This window comes from Colossoma macropomum, unplaced genomic scaffold, assembly GCF_904425465.1.
Source record: "Colossoma macropomum unplaced genomic scaffold, Colossoma_macropomum, whole genome shotgun sequence".
NCBI lineage: Eukaryota > Metazoa > Chordata > Actinopteri > Characiformes > Serrasalmidae > Colossoma > Colossoma macropomum.
In genome coordinates this window covers 8,782,493-8,797,374 of record NW_023494804.1, presented here as the reverse complement: position 1 = coordinate 8,797,374, position 14,882 = coordinate 8,782,493, and the positions used below count along the sequence as shown (strand labels likewise).

The 14,882-nt window shown below is 39.1% G+C and overlaps 2 protein-coding genes across 3 annotated transcripts in view; both read right to left on the bottom strand.

Moving 5' to 3' along the window:
• LOC118824768 (WD repeat-containing protein 70) overlaps window positions 1-9,819 on the bottom strand; it is a 67,878-nt gene extending 58,059 nt beyond the window's left edge. Inside the window, exons 1-7 of one of the 2 annotated variants that reach the window (XM_036595155.1) lie at window positions 9,767-9,819; window positions 9,251-9,298; window positions 9,026-9,109; window positions 8,015-8,105; window positions 6,998-7,184; window positions 2,971-3,030; window positions 114-247 (exon numbers count right to left, since the gene is read on the bottom strand). In XM_036595155.1, coding sequence (XP_036451048.1) covers window positions 114-247; window positions 2,971-3,030; window positions 6,998-7,184; window positions 8,015-8,105; window positions 9,026-9,109; window positions 9,251-9,298; window positions 9,767-9,791 — 629 coding nt within the window. In that variant the 5' untranslated portion in view covers window positions 9,792-9,819. The remainder of the gene's footprint in view (window positions 1-113; window positions 248-2,970; window positions 3,031-6,997; window positions 7,185-8,014; window positions 8,106-9,025; window positions 9,110-9,250; window positions 9,299-9,766) is intronic. The other variant, XM_036595156.1, reaches the window with a different exon arrangement.
• A 2,133-nt stretch (window positions 9,820-11,952) lies between these two features.
• Window positions 11,953-14,882, bottom strand: part of cplane1 (ciliogenesis and planar polarity effector 1) — a 29,601-nt gene continuing 26,671 nt past the window's right edge. Inside the window, exons 50-53 of the mRNA XM_036595094.1 lie at window positions 14,722-14,879; window positions 13,860-13,955; window positions 13,585-13,745; window positions 11,953-12,349 (exon numbers count right to left, since the gene is read on the bottom strand). Coding sequence (XP_036450987.1) covers window positions 12,230-12,349; window positions 13,585-13,745; window positions 13,860-13,955; window positions 14,722-14,879 — 535 coding nt within the window. The 3' untranslated portion in view covers window positions 11,953-12,229. The remainder of the gene's footprint in view (window positions 12,350-13,584; window positions 13,746-13,859; window positions 13,956-14,721; window positions 14,880-14,882) is intronic.

Below are 14,882 nucleotides of genomic sequence, written 5' to 3'. Positions count from 1 at the left end.
AACGATGCACATGGGGTCATGCGAGGCCCATGGGTTGAAGAGAGTGAGCCTAACGTAGATGGAGACGAGCAGTGCTGCTGACAGAGATGTTGTGGATCACTGCACGTTCTCACCATTCGCATGGCTGCAGGGACCTGAAGGCCTGCAGCGCAGCGTCCATCCCGGCAAAGTCCCAGAACTTGACGTCGTAGTCATAGCCCCCCGTGACCAGCCGAGCACCAGAGGGATCAAGGCCGAGCGCAGAGACCTGTGGAACACCAGACAGGAAAATGGCAAATCACAGGTTAAAATAAGCACAACGATACACATTTAATTGATTTCTCATGAACACATTTACTGATTCAGTGGGAAACGTGCTAATCAATGACAGCAAACAAACAGTAGCCAAGATAGTTTCATTAGTTTGCCAAGCTTACTTAAGACTTGCTGTTACACATTAAGCTGAGTGTACACTACATGACTTCTAAAATCTTAACAGATTTCGAAAATGGAGAGCACCACACACACAATATGTCAGTGTAGGGCAAGCACTCATAAAGATAAGGCAAAAAAAGGGTATTGCAGACATAACGAGCTTCGGCTATGAAAAGCTAAACTGTTCGTGCTTTTCAGCACGGACAAACTTATTTACAAAAAAGTTGGGACAGTAGGCAAAAAGCACATAACAACAGAAAGCAGTGATTTGTAAACTGTCTTTTATATGTATGTATTTGAAAACAAACACATTTAATATTTTATGTTACCAGTTTAAATGATTTTTGTAAATATACGCTAATTCCGAATTTGATGCCTGGAACACAATCAAAAAAAAGTTGGAACAGGGCAATGTACGACTGGGAAGTTTGCAAAACGATCACAAACACCTGTTTTGGAACGTTTCACAGGTACGAATAGGTAACAGGCAATGCTATCATGATTAGGTATAAAAGGAGCATTCACGGAAGGCTCAGTCATTTACGAGCATTGATAGCACGAGGTTTGCCACTTTGCAAAAATAAAAATTGGGTGAGTGAATATTTTTAACCTGTTCGAAACCATTACACACTGCACCCCAGCTCATGTGCACATCCATCTTATCATCCATGGTTTTATTCAGGGGCGCATTCACCCACTCCTCAAATTCCAGAGCCAATATGAATGCAGCTAGGCTACAACGTTAACAGAGAGACAGAGAGAGAGAGAGAGAGAGAGACAGAGACAAAGAGCTTGGGCAAGAGAGAGCAAGAGAGACTGCAAGGGAGAAAATGTGTGAACACATGAAATTTCACTCAGCGGGAAAACAAACTCAACACAAGCCCAATATTTTGCATGAAAAATAAGCCCGAAACCCAATATTTTGTCAGCACGATCAGCCTTGGGTTGGAGTACCAGAGCTCTAAAATATTTATCATTTTACACAGATGGTGTGGTTTGTTTAGCGTTTCAAGGACTCAGTAAAAAATATACATAAAAATAGATCAATTGTTTAGTAGACAGAGAGGAAACGTGTAGAAGAGACGGTTGATGTGGAGAGAGAAGAATTCTGAAGAGGTCTTTAACAATGGTATTACTGGGGAAACATATCTGTTTTCTATCATAAGCAGGGTTTTCGCTTGTCTTTTGTCATTTTAAATGATTTTGTTTACAAGGCTAAAGCTCATATAAGATGAACTGACACAAAGTGAAAATGTGTGCTGTGGTCTGACAAGTCCACTTTTCAAAGAAGAAAAGGACCGTTCCAATTGTTACCAACACAAAGTCCAAAAGCCAGTGTCTGTTATAGTGTGGGGAAGTGTTAGTAAGTAATTTGCACATTTGTGAAAGCACCATTAATGCTGAGGGATACATACACCAATGTATCCTGCCATTTATACAAAGTTTTTTTTTAGGGACATCCCTGCTTGACTCAGCAAGACAATACCAAGCCATATTCTGCATGTGTTACAAGTGTGGCTTCGTAGTAAGAGAGTGCAGGTGATACACTGGTGCCTGAGTGCAGTTCAGACCTGTCTCATTATGGCGCAATATACAACATACACGACTACTGAGCAGCTTCGATCAAGCAAAAACGAAAAAAAAATCCACTTTCACAGCTTGAACAACTGGAGTCCACAGTTCCGAAATGATTACTAAATGATATTAAAAGGAAAGATGATGTAACACTGAGGTAAAAATACTTCTGTCCCAACTTTTTTGGAACATGTAACAGGCATCAAATTTAGAATGTGCATATAAATACAAAAAACAAATAAGTTAATTAGCTAAAAAATGAAATATCTAGTCTTTGTACTGTTTTCAGTTGGACAGAGGTCAAAAAGGAGTTGCCAATCATTGCTGTCTGTTTATATTTACACTTTTCAACTTTTTTGGAATTGGCTTTGTACAGGAAACATAGCAAAAATGCAATATGTGGTTGAGAAATGCAGATTCCAGTGACAGCTGTAGAAATATTTTACTACTAACTGGAAGCTGGCTTGAAAGAGCGACTCTTTGCCTGTGTTCACCAAGCAGCTCCTTTATCCCTGCGACCCACTGCGTACATGTCTCTTCACCTTTTCTCTTTCTCTCCTAGCTCTCTCACCGGCTGCAGCCTAAATCACTCGTAAAACTACATCAACAACCAAAGGTCAAGCATGTTTAAAAAACCTCTGAAGGCCTCAGATCACTCCAAACTCTCTCACACTACAAGATCATCCTTGTTATTGATCTCTTCCAATCAGGATCTCAACCTGGAAAATTGGCGGCAATTCAGGGTTAAAACTGGGCTAGAAGTCATGCACTGTATGCCCAGCTTTAAGACTTTGTAAGAGTCAGGCACTCTGGCTTTTACAACTATTGTAAACAAAACTACTAGGCAAGTTCACTGTCCACTTTCATTTATAGGCCAATCCAATAGGTGGCATGGAAAGGATAAGTCACAGACACAAGACTTTTATTAAAAAATAATAATAATTAAATAACACACATACAAAAAAAGAAATAAGAACTCACTGTCTTGGTACCATGCTGAAGTGTGATCTCATGAGTGTCTGGAATCTTCTTTACTGGGTCCTGTAAATAGAAAACAAGAGACAGATGGAGAAAGTGAGTTAGAAATGAAACAGAAGTAAAATATGTACTTTCAAACTACATGAGGGTATCCCTCAGTCCAACACGACCCTAAGACAAAACAAAGAAATGTAAAGAACTCAGCCCCTCCACTTTACAGGTCTTGTTTTTCAGGCACCTGTGAATGTTTTTATTCAGACAAGACTAGCGGCCTCCCTCACAAAGCACATTCAAGGTTCCTGTCTCAAGTTTCAGCTTCACAGAACCTAAAAAAATGCAACTATAGTTAACTGGTTTTACAACAGAGGTTAACAACTTTCTCTGTTAACCCAGGTTTAGATGCTCAAATCACCTGATGACAATCTGATATCTATGGCAAACAGCCATTCGGGTAAAACATGAGGAGTCCAGCAACTGTTTTTGCAAAGAAGGAGAAAGAAATCATTCTACATAAATATGTAGAGACTACAGCATTTACTGTTTTAGTGAACAGCAAAAAGCAAAACCGCCGGCAGTTGGTGTGTTGCTTATAACAGTAATACCTGCTTTATATTCTTTATCACTATATAGTATATCTATTACTATGTAGTATTATTATTATTTGGCTTCTTCACTGAAAAATTATACTTTTCACAAAAACTTTACAGAGGAAAAAAAAGTGACAAGAAAAAGGACTGGAGGGCTCCATCTCTATTAGAAGGCTGTCCCTGATTGGTCAGAAACTCTGGCCCCATTGGTACAAGAGCTGTTTATGATCTAAAAGCAGGTTAGGCATGCAGCATACGTTACCACCCAGTAAAAAGTGATCCACCATGGTTAGATTGCTTAAAGATAAGCTTAAAGTACACATGAAGAGGAAATCTTAATGCATTTTCCTTCCGTACCATGAGATACTTCCAAGTGAAATATAGTAGTTCCTGACACCATGATGTTAGAGATATTATACATGATATTATTTGTTAATATATTTCCCCACCCGCTGGTGCATTAGGGACATAATCACAATTTTAGTAGTGTTAATGTTTTAAAGGTGGGCAAAAGTCGTTATACTTTCATAGAAAATGATGGTAAAACTAGAATTTTGTCTCTTAAATGAGATATGAGAAATCATGCCTAATATGACTAGTGACATGAACTAAAAAGATTAAAATAGGTTTCAGCTTGACTTTTTTCACAGTAGCCATAAAACATAATTTCTGCCGTTTTTTAAGCTTCCTCAGTTGTTTAGCTGCTCAGGGGCTCCCACCCCTCCACTTTCACCTCTCATTCCTCACTGGAAGGTCAACACAGTTATGGATGGAAATCATTTATTTGATTATAGTCATTAAATATATCCAAGTTGATCGGTGCTATCTATTTCATTGGCAGGCATCACTGTGACTAACATTGTGCTCGTAATGGGACTGTGGCTTCTCAGTAATGCTTTATAGCAAAACAAAGCCATTTGTGGCAGGTGTCACCTTTCACAACACCTGATCTCCAGTACGTTTTGAACAGGGATCATGATTGAGTGCTTTCCTTGCTCTAGCACACACATTTCAACTCAGGAACGGCTTGTTAATTAGCTGATTAGCTGGATCAGGTGTGCTACAGCAGGTGAAACAACAAAATATGCAGGGCTGGGGTGCTCTGGTAACAGGGCTGGTAACTACTAGTTTAGTGCATGGATGTCTGGTGCACCTGGTCTGACAGGAAGCATTTGCACCAGCAAAGTGATATCAGTGAGGCGGGCCCGTCACCAGCCGCCATATATCACGCAGGCCCACTGCGGCCATCAGCCACGGCGGCCCTGGGAAACGAGGGCATCTGCTCACTGTCTGCCGTGGCGTCAAAGCAGAGGAAACGTTCAGAGAGGCTCAACATGTCACACAAAGGAGTGTATTAGGGAGGGGTGAGAGAGAAAGAAAGGTAGAACGCACTTTTGCAGGGAGCGAGAGTGCGTATGTGTGACAGCTTCTATATACGAGTATATCTCGAAGTAATAATGGCAACACGCCAATGCAAGGGTGAAATGTAAGTGTCAGTAAGCTTTCTGAAGCACACTGTTATAGTGTTAGTTATAATGTGAGTATTACTGCTGTAATAGCAACATACTGCACAATAGTAAATCATAAACTCGTTGGTTGATTGATGCTTCAAAGATTATAGCAGAAGAGACAGAGTCAAACAAGAATTAGAAGGTAAAATTATAAAAAAAAAAAGTCGTGAAAATGGTGCTAAAAAATAACATGAAATAAACCAAATGAATCTCTGGTGTTTCATTCATTCAATGTTCCATTTAAGCTTCGACAAATGAAACCTGTGAAGAAGCTCAGATGAAAATGCGAAGCCACCAATACATAATGAAACTCTGCTGCCCCCTAGTGGAGAGAGATTGTAACAAAAATATAAGCAGCATCCAAAGACAGACGAAAGCGCTGCATCTACAGAGTTATTAAACAGAAAGGATGGTATATGTACATTATTATGCTGTTAGGAAACATTAGTCCAGGTATAACAAGTCAAGTCTATGTATGTTGTATTGGGTGCATTCTAGCATCAAAAACTGGCTTGCTATCAGCAGCAATTCCAGAGTGGGCTTTTAACTGCATTTTAGCACTATTAACAAGTACACTTGTGTTTCAAAGTTTGGATTCACATTTTAAAAGTTAGGAATCACTGTTTAATACATTTTTTAAAATGTGGCAGATACGTTTGCACTATAATTTATGATGCTACTGCTGTACAACTTCACAGATTTCAATTATGTAGTACAAAGCTGTCAAAAATGAACTAAAACATGAGTGAATGAAGATTCTGACAGAGATTTTGAATGAACATTCCCTTAATCAGTAATCAAATAAATTAGATATTGTAATCAATAACCAAATAGGTAGTATTGGCTAACAGAGAATATTAATTCTCTCACAAAGGGTAGGCCTTAGTCTGTCTACATAGGAGATTCCAGACACTGGAAAGCCCCTGGGTTCAAAGACAGGTCTGTCTGTACTTACTGACCCAGTGAAGAGAGGGCAAGTTGATCTTGAAAGGTAAAGCAGACTGGTAAAAACCAGTTGAAACCAGTTTTTAGGAGTGAGCGCAACATGTGATGACCAAATTGATGGACAAAGAGATGCACCTATTAGAGAACAAGCCAATATCAAAATTTGAGAAGTAAGGCAGGGGGATATCAAATTACCCCAGATAAATGGTACATAAACTGTTGTTTGGAACACTGTGTTTGCGCAGTCGGGTCTCTGTGCCACCTGAAATAAAAAAGAAGCCTTTTTCCCTTTTCCACAAACTCAGCATCTGAAGACTCTTTCCTTTTTGACATCTTTTGAGAACTTAGAACAGTTATTAGTGTAGGTGTTTAGCCAGTATTAAAAGATTTCTTTTTTATTTATAATATTATGTTGGAGGCCTGGGGTTGAAGGGGATAGCCCTTGGTCCCGACAATTCCTTAAAGACATTGAGAATAATGTAATAATAAAATTAACATCCAAAATGCCTCACATTTCAAAAGTGGAGATCAAATCTCACAGTAAAAAACCTACCAAGAAATTAATTAATAAATAAATGTTATCTATTAATACTGATTAAAACCTTCAATATTTAATACAACATTGATATACACTCTGCTGTCTAGCTTATAGTATTTCAATCTATACTGTATAACTTCAAATGTATTAAAAATAATACCAATTATTCAAAGGACAAGTGATTCCAATTTTTTGAACATTTCAGACACCAAAACATTTCTTACAAAAATGGCCAAAAGTAGGTCTTTCAGTTTTCAGCCAAGAGAGAAAAAAGGCCTAAAATTTTGGCTGAAAATAACAAGCTATAAGTGAAAGTCAGTGGTCGATCTCATGTGCACCTTAACAAAATTTTTGCACTGCAGTTTCAGATTGTGCAAAGAAAAACAAACTCGCAAAGCATGCACTTTAAATTTCCCCAAGAGTGAAACCAAGTAGACTGCTATACATACATCATCATCCTCCATGGTATCATTATCATCATCATCGTCGTCATCATCGGCTGTACTGCCTCTGTATCCTGGTGGGAGTGGGGGTCCTACCAACTCATCATCATCATCGGCCTGGGCAGTGAGGCCTGGAGGGACCGGAGGGCCGATGAGTTCTGAGTCACTGCTGTCATCGCTGTCCTGCTGCCTGCTTAGAAGAACAACTACAATAAGAACCAAATTCCCAAAGACTCAAACAGAACTGAAATTTCAGCCAACTATTAACTGCCAAATAAATAACTGTGATTAGCAGCTGAACTGCCTTTTTAAAAGATAATTATACTAAAAGCCTGTACTGAAGTACAAGTTTAAAGTGACCAAATTGACCAACTTTCTTCCGAGCTGTCGATATTTAGTAGCTTCCAGCTGATGACAGAAACAGCCCAAGCTCGAATAAACCACCAGTACTCACAGCTGCCCCTTTCAGGTGTCATAGCACCTGTTAGACATTAGAACTTTTGTTACCCAATAAATGCAAATGGGTAGAATAAGTGGTTCCACTTACTCAGCTACAGACACTTTGAGTATTTCCAAATGATAACACTTCTACTCAAGCATAGTTGTGCAAAAAGCAACCTACATTTGATCTAATTTTTGCTCACGCAACATTTTAGTCATTAACATTTAGTTACTAATTCCTTGTTGGCTATAATTTTATTCTGTTGGTTCAGCTCCTGCATGGCTTTCCAATTATTTTAGGGTAAAAGGATCCCTAAAAGGGAAGAATACTATTCATATTAATATACTTAGAAAGCCCCTAAGACCTTGAGTTCCAGTGCCGATAGCTCCACTGCAGTTCTATAGGGAATTCAAGTTGTTTTTCGGAAAGACACTCAAGTCATTATTTAATTCAAGTTACAATTGATTTGCCACTATAACTGTAGTCAACATTCAGGGCTTAGGGTTTAATATTGGTGCAAAATTCCTGAAAACAGATGGGGCATGCCTGGTTTAAGAAATAGCTCTGGCATTAAGACTCACCTGGAAGTGGATGCTGATGGTCTTTCCCTTCGCTTGGAGGCAGTGCTGGGACCACCGCTCAGTGCTCCTTGAGTTTCTTTCTGCCTATCCTCTGTGAAATACAAGAGAGCTTTATTATAGACCAGATCAGAACAGCATCAACTACTCCACACTGTCAAGACATATTTCCAAATATACATCGAACAGCCATAACATTAAAACATTCTACACTCATTGTCTGTTTTATCAGCTCCACTTACCACATCAATGCACTTTGTATTTCTACAATTACAGACTGTAGTTCATCTGTTTCTCTGCATGCTTTCTATTATTTGGGTGGTGGATCATTCTCAGCACTGCAGTAACACTGACGTGGTGGTGGTGTGTTAGTGTGTGTTGCGCTGGTATGAGTGGATCAGACACAGCAGTGCTGCTGGAGTTTTTAAACACCTCAGTGTCACTGCTGGACTGAGAATAGTCCACCAACCGAAAATATCCAGCCAACAGCGTCCTGTGGGCAGCATCCTGTGACCACTGATGAAGGACTAGAGGATGACCAACACAAACTGTGCAGCAGCAGATGAGCTATCGTCTCTGACTTTACATCTACAAAGTGGACCAACAAGGTAGGAGTGTCTAATAGAGTGGACAGTGAGGGGACACAGTGTTTAAAAACTCCAGCAGCACTGCTGTGTCTGATCCACTCAGACCAGTGCAACACACACTAACACACCACCACCACGTCAGTGTTACTGCAGTGCTGAGAATGATCCACCACCCAAATAATACCTGCCCTTGGTGGTCTTAACCTTTGAAGAAGAGGGTGTAAGGGGCTCACAAACTATGCAGAGAAACAGATGGACTACAGTCTGTAACTGTAGAACTACAAAGTGCACCTATATAGTAAGCAGAGTTGATCAAATGGACAGCGAGTGTAGATCCAAAGCGGTGCACTGAATGAAGTGGCCGGTCAGTGTATTCACCTACATATTTAACAAAACCTTCGTTTTTCAAAAGCTCCACAAAACTGACCTAAAACTCGTTGACTCCTTTCAATGGCCGTCCTCCGAGTTTGCTCAAAAATGGCTTCTAAGTCAAATGTTCGAGCCTTTTTTCCTGTCGGAATATGAGAGGGAAGAAATAAGGATATATTACGACCACGACACACTACAATATTCCACAAATATAAAAGTCTCAAGCCTAAATTAGCTACAAAAGTATTAAAAATTATTCAGCAGCAAAAGTAAAGCTACTCACCAAAGCCAGAAAAGCCCATAACAGAGGATATATCTTCGCCGGTCTTTTCTGAGGAAAAATAAAAACATACATTAAGAAGCTGAAGCCAGCCTCTTGTTCGAATTTTCCCGTTCCACCTTAAATGGTGCAGCAGTTACATTCTGGCGCCTCAAGTCAGAATGTAAATGCTGCACCATTTAAGGTGGAACGGGAAAATGTAAACACGAACCTGGTGAATAGCAAGCCAACTCCAGCCTCATATAAATATCAGTCACAAACAAATGAACTATGAACTGAATAACTGGTTTTGTTTGTAAGTTTAAAAGGAAGTTATTCAGTCAGTCAGTCAGCCCCTGTGCTCGCTAATGTTAGCTTGATGTTAGAGAAAATTCACCTAATAAGCAGCCAGCTAGACAATAAAGTTAATATATTTTATATTTCTGGTCAAAATGATTATAGTACTGTGTCGTACTGTACAAATAAAATTGCTACCCCATTTACATACACAACTAAGAACATAAATAAAGTCAAACACACCATCATCTCTTCCACTGGCCGCCATTCTTCTTGAGTGTCAACATTAGAAACCGTTTCTGGAGCGCTTTAGCGCTACCTGTCAAAATAAAAGTCCAGGCTTCAGTTTCAAGTCTTTACTCCAGATGCGTACATTTTTTGTCTTGGGGGCAAAAATGTATTGTTTGTGGTGGGGAGAGGGCCAAAAAGACAAAACCAGTATACAAATAAAGAAGGTAGGTAGGATTTTTTCAAAAAAATGTATAACATTACAGTGTATTTTGTAATCAAAATACTTAATTTGTATTTATTTGTAAGAGGAAAATAAGAATTTGGTAAGGTATATATATTAAATATAATATAAAATATGTTTGTTCTTTCGTTGTGCGAAGGGGTGGGGTTAAAAGAAAATTTTTCTAAATTTCTGCATAATTAAATGTCATATCAACCAAATTATTCAGAGTGGTTTAGTGTGAAATACTTTGTTATTGTGTCAGAATTGTTCACAGTGGTGGTGAAAGGAAGCAGGTGTCTGATGAGTTTTATGTCTCTAAATGTTCCCTCACATAAAGTTGTTACATGAAATGGATATGAACACTCAGGTCAATGTCAGAGACATTGTTTTATGATAACGTTTTGGTCTAAAATGAATTTTAATGGAGGGACACATGCAGGGTGTTCTAAGGCAAAATAGTCCCCAAAGAAAACTTGTTTTTTCAGGTTAACCTGAGTAGCCTTGGTTTATATGCTACCAGTGGTCACAAACCCTGGTCCAGGAGATCCACTTTCCTACAAAGCTTGGTTCCAACTGCAATCTGCCACACCTGCTCCAGCTAATTGACTTCTTCAGAAGGCCTTGATTGGCTGGATCTTAGCATTACCTGAGGGGAGGGACAGCCAGTTATACAGCAGACCCAAAAAGTAGTTGGACATTTATGTCATAATTTCATTCAGTCATCTTTAAAGCCACTTCACCTCCTGGGTTGAAGCCTATCCTAGCGCTCACTCGGTGGAAGGCAGGAAACACCCTGGACAGGTTGCCAGTCCATCACAGGGCAGACACACACATTCACACCTAGGGGCAATTTAGCATCTCCAATTGGCCTGACTGCATGCCTTTGGACTGTGGGAGGAAACCCACTCCACAGAGAGAGGACCCTGGTCACCTGGCCAGGGAATCCATCCCAGGCCCTTCTTGCTGTTAGGCTTTACACAATAATGCCACAACAAAAACAGGAACCTACTAGTAGAGGGACTTTGTCAATTTTTAATAACAAATAAAATATTTTGCTTGGACTAAACAATATATTTTAATAGTACTGGACATGTACACCATGTTCAGGCTTACATGTCTTTACAGTCAGAGTTCCTTTTGATGATCAATAAACACAAGCTCACTGGCACCACTGTAAAAAAAAAAAACCAACAACAAAACAAACAAAATAAAAACAGCCCCAGACCGTTCCACCTCTGTTCTTTACAGTAGTTTGATGTTGTGCTAAAAGTGTTTGTCTCTGAAAACAGTATCATTTTCTTACATTTTTTATGAAGCGACCTAAAAAAACTTTAAACAAAGTTTACCAACAGGTAAAACAAAGTGTCCAAATACTTTTTGGGGCCACTGTATGTCCAAAAGTATCCAGAACACTCCTAATTCTTGAGCTATTTAAAAGGTGCACCCATTGCCGACACAGATGATCAGCAGCTTCTGTAATTGCCAAACAAAAGCTTTGACAATATAATGGGACGCTCTGGAGCAGCTTCACATAAGCCTAAGATTAGAGATGCCATCAGGCTATGAATCAGTGGAACGGTGTTCTCTGGAGTGAAGCAGCTCCATCCACTACCTCTGGGATGAGATGGAAATCCAGAACTAATCATCCAACATCAGCACCTGACCTCACTAATGCTCTTGGGGCTAAATGCAATCAAATAATATTGCCCTAGAATAAAAGATAACTAGAATAAGCAGTCTTAATGCTTTAATGGTGGCAGGCAGAATTATGTTGAACATGAACATATAATTCTTTTTTGTCAAAAATAAATTTTATTTAAAAAAAAAATTCAATATATTACAAATACCAAACAGACGATATTTTTTTACACCAACAACCTTTCTATTTCGATTTCATTTTTCTGCCAATTCTTGTGAAAAATCAGATATTAATGCTGTAAATTAGGAGAAAATAATTAAACAATGCAGTAACAGATCAAATAAATATGTTTAATTCAATACAAAACCTGAACAGAACTAGATCGCTGTATCCAGCATTTGCTAATTACCTGCTTTATTATTAAAAAGCTTCTCTAAATATGCTTAACCTGTACAGAGCTAATCAGATATACTATACAATTTGGATTAAATATTCAGTCATAAACCAGGCAATAACAAAACACACAGTCAAGAACAATGCTGATGGACGAAAGCAGCAGCCATATACTTAAGTCATGTCTGTCCAGCCTTTCAGCACTCCTCCCTTTCTTCAGTTAGACCTCTCCTTCTTCAGCCACTATCCTCTCAATGGCCGCCCAGTCTAGTTTACTCAGCATGCTGCCAGTGCTCTCTGAAAGGGTCTCTAGTCTGTCCTGATCAAACTCCACCTGGTCCTGGACAAAACACCAAATACGAGATTGATGTAAACATGATGTACATATGCAGATGTTGAAGATGGCTTGCACAAATTGTTCAAAATCTTTGTGTAATTCAATCACAAACAGGTAAACAGTCATTCAGAGTAGTTTGATGTGAAATGCTTCGTTCTAGAGAAACGTACTGAGTCAGAATTGTTCGCAGTGATGGTGATAGGAACCAGACGTGTGAAGAATTTGATACCTCACAGAAATGGTTATATATACACTGCTTGATGTCTGAGACATTGTTTATTCATTCATGGTGGAGGGATACATGCAGGGTGCTGTAAGGCAAAATGGTCCCCAAAGGACACTTAAGTTTTTCAGATTTACCACAATTTTATTATCATCCATATTACATCTAAAAACTTTTTGGACAGCGCATAAAACGGCTATATTTGTGTTCCTATCACTACCACTTTAAAGAATGGGTGTCGGCAATTTTTCGGCAATTAACCATTTCATATCAAACCACTCCGAAAGACTTAGTTTACATCTCCATTATTGAATTATATACACGGTTTGAAAATTTGGTGGAATTCTTTAGAAACATAGGCATAGATTAATGAGGGCGGTGGGATGTATGGAGGGGGATGAACTGTCCCGCCAAGTAATTCAACATCCAGACTTTGTGTTTTTAATAGGGTGTTATGAAATTTTACCAGAAAAGCTTTTTTTAAAATCACATGTTCTTAAACAATTATGGCTTAAAGAGAGAGGATCTTTTCTAATGTTCAAGACTGTCAAAGCTGTTTAAAAGTGAGGTAAACTAAGCAGGACACTGCCAGCTCATTATCTACCACAGACTGTAGCTCCCCTGGATTAAAACAGTGCTGTAGACTAATTTGTAAGCTATATGTGTCTAGCTAGTAGGTCTGACAGATTTATTTACTTTGTTAAACAAAAAAACGTCTACATCTGAAGGTGTCTGTGTGATACCAAGGTATGTCTAACTAGGGGCTGTCTGGTTGGACTGAAGAGTCTAAGTTTGAGCCCCGTTGTCCGGGGCCTGGTTGGTGCTGCTGACCAGACGTTAGAATGTCCAGTTAAGTCTCACTCTAGAAGCGTGAGCAGTGGTATGAGCAGTGCGCAACCCCAAAGAAATCTACACCACTGGTTAAAACAAATCAAACCACACTGCCATGTGGAAACGTATTAAAGAAATTGTCACAGCATTTTAGATAAGCAATCTGGATTCAACTGCTTCCCACCTGCTCCATGTCATGGTTTTCAAGTCCAAGAATCCTGCGAATCTCGAGGGGCGTGTCCCAAGGACTCACTACATCTCGTTCCTCTGTGTCCTCCTGGTAGGGCTCTCGCTGTTTTAGAGTCTGCTGTGCGGCTGGGGACTCGTTCGGCCTTGTTTGGGGCCCTTTATAATGGCAGGACAAAAACAGGTAATACAAATCACACTTTCAGTTAAGAACATCAGGCAAAGGCAGCTGACTTAATCAATCAATGTGAATATATATGAATGAAAGCTTACGTGGAGCTGTTATCTTCACTCTTGGTCGACCTCTCAGGTCAGTCAGCATGCCCCGTCGTGTAACCTGGGAAAGCCGGTCACCAGGAAGTGCGCTTGCTAATTGGATAAAGAAGTAAAGAAGTATTCATTAGGGGCTTAAAAATGCCTTGATGCACCATGATGGAAAATCTGAGGGTGGTGACTGAATTACATTGATTTTAAAATGTTGCAATTGATTATAATGGATTCAATAATAGTAAGACAATAGTATTCAATAATGTATGCAGTTACTTTTTAAATTCAAATAAGTAAGTAAAGTAAGTTGGGTTTAAAGGTTTAAAGGTTTATTTGTTTATCTGTTTAAAGTAATCTAAATGAATAGTGGTACAAGTTAAGATTTCACAATGCACAAAACTGTTCTGAAGGTAGTAAGAAGGGATGCACCGAAATTCCATGTTTTTATATGAACTATTTTATTATCTATTGTTAGCTTGGTTTTGACCTACCAAAAGCACATTTTATCAAAGGTGTATTTTCTGTATTACCTTGTAGTTTTATGTATAGTTTGTTTATTCAAAAGCATCATTAAAAAATAAACAAACAAACATGCCCTTTCTTCTGCTTTTCAGTTTTGTTTTTTGTGTCTTAAATTCCAGTTTCAGCATGGAATTTTCATTCTGGTGCATCACTAGCTGTGAGGTCAGTGATTCACATCCCTACTAATGATTATATATATGAAAGCTGTGACATCAAAGTTCTCCTACATTACAGAATACATGTCTAAGCACACAAACCTACATATACAAAGTGCAAACGGAGCTTCCAAGTTAATAACTTTTAAATTAATTTTTAGCATATTTCAAAAAATGAAGGAAAAAAGCACCTGGCCTATGGAGTCCAAGTCTGCTGCTAAGGATCCCAGGTGGTCCTGATGCACTTCTCCTCTGGAGCACTACGGTCCTCCCAAGTGCTGAGACAGAACGCGCTCGTCCTCTTTGGGATTTGGGGCTTTTCTTATTCTTCCTCGTAGACTGGTTCAAACTA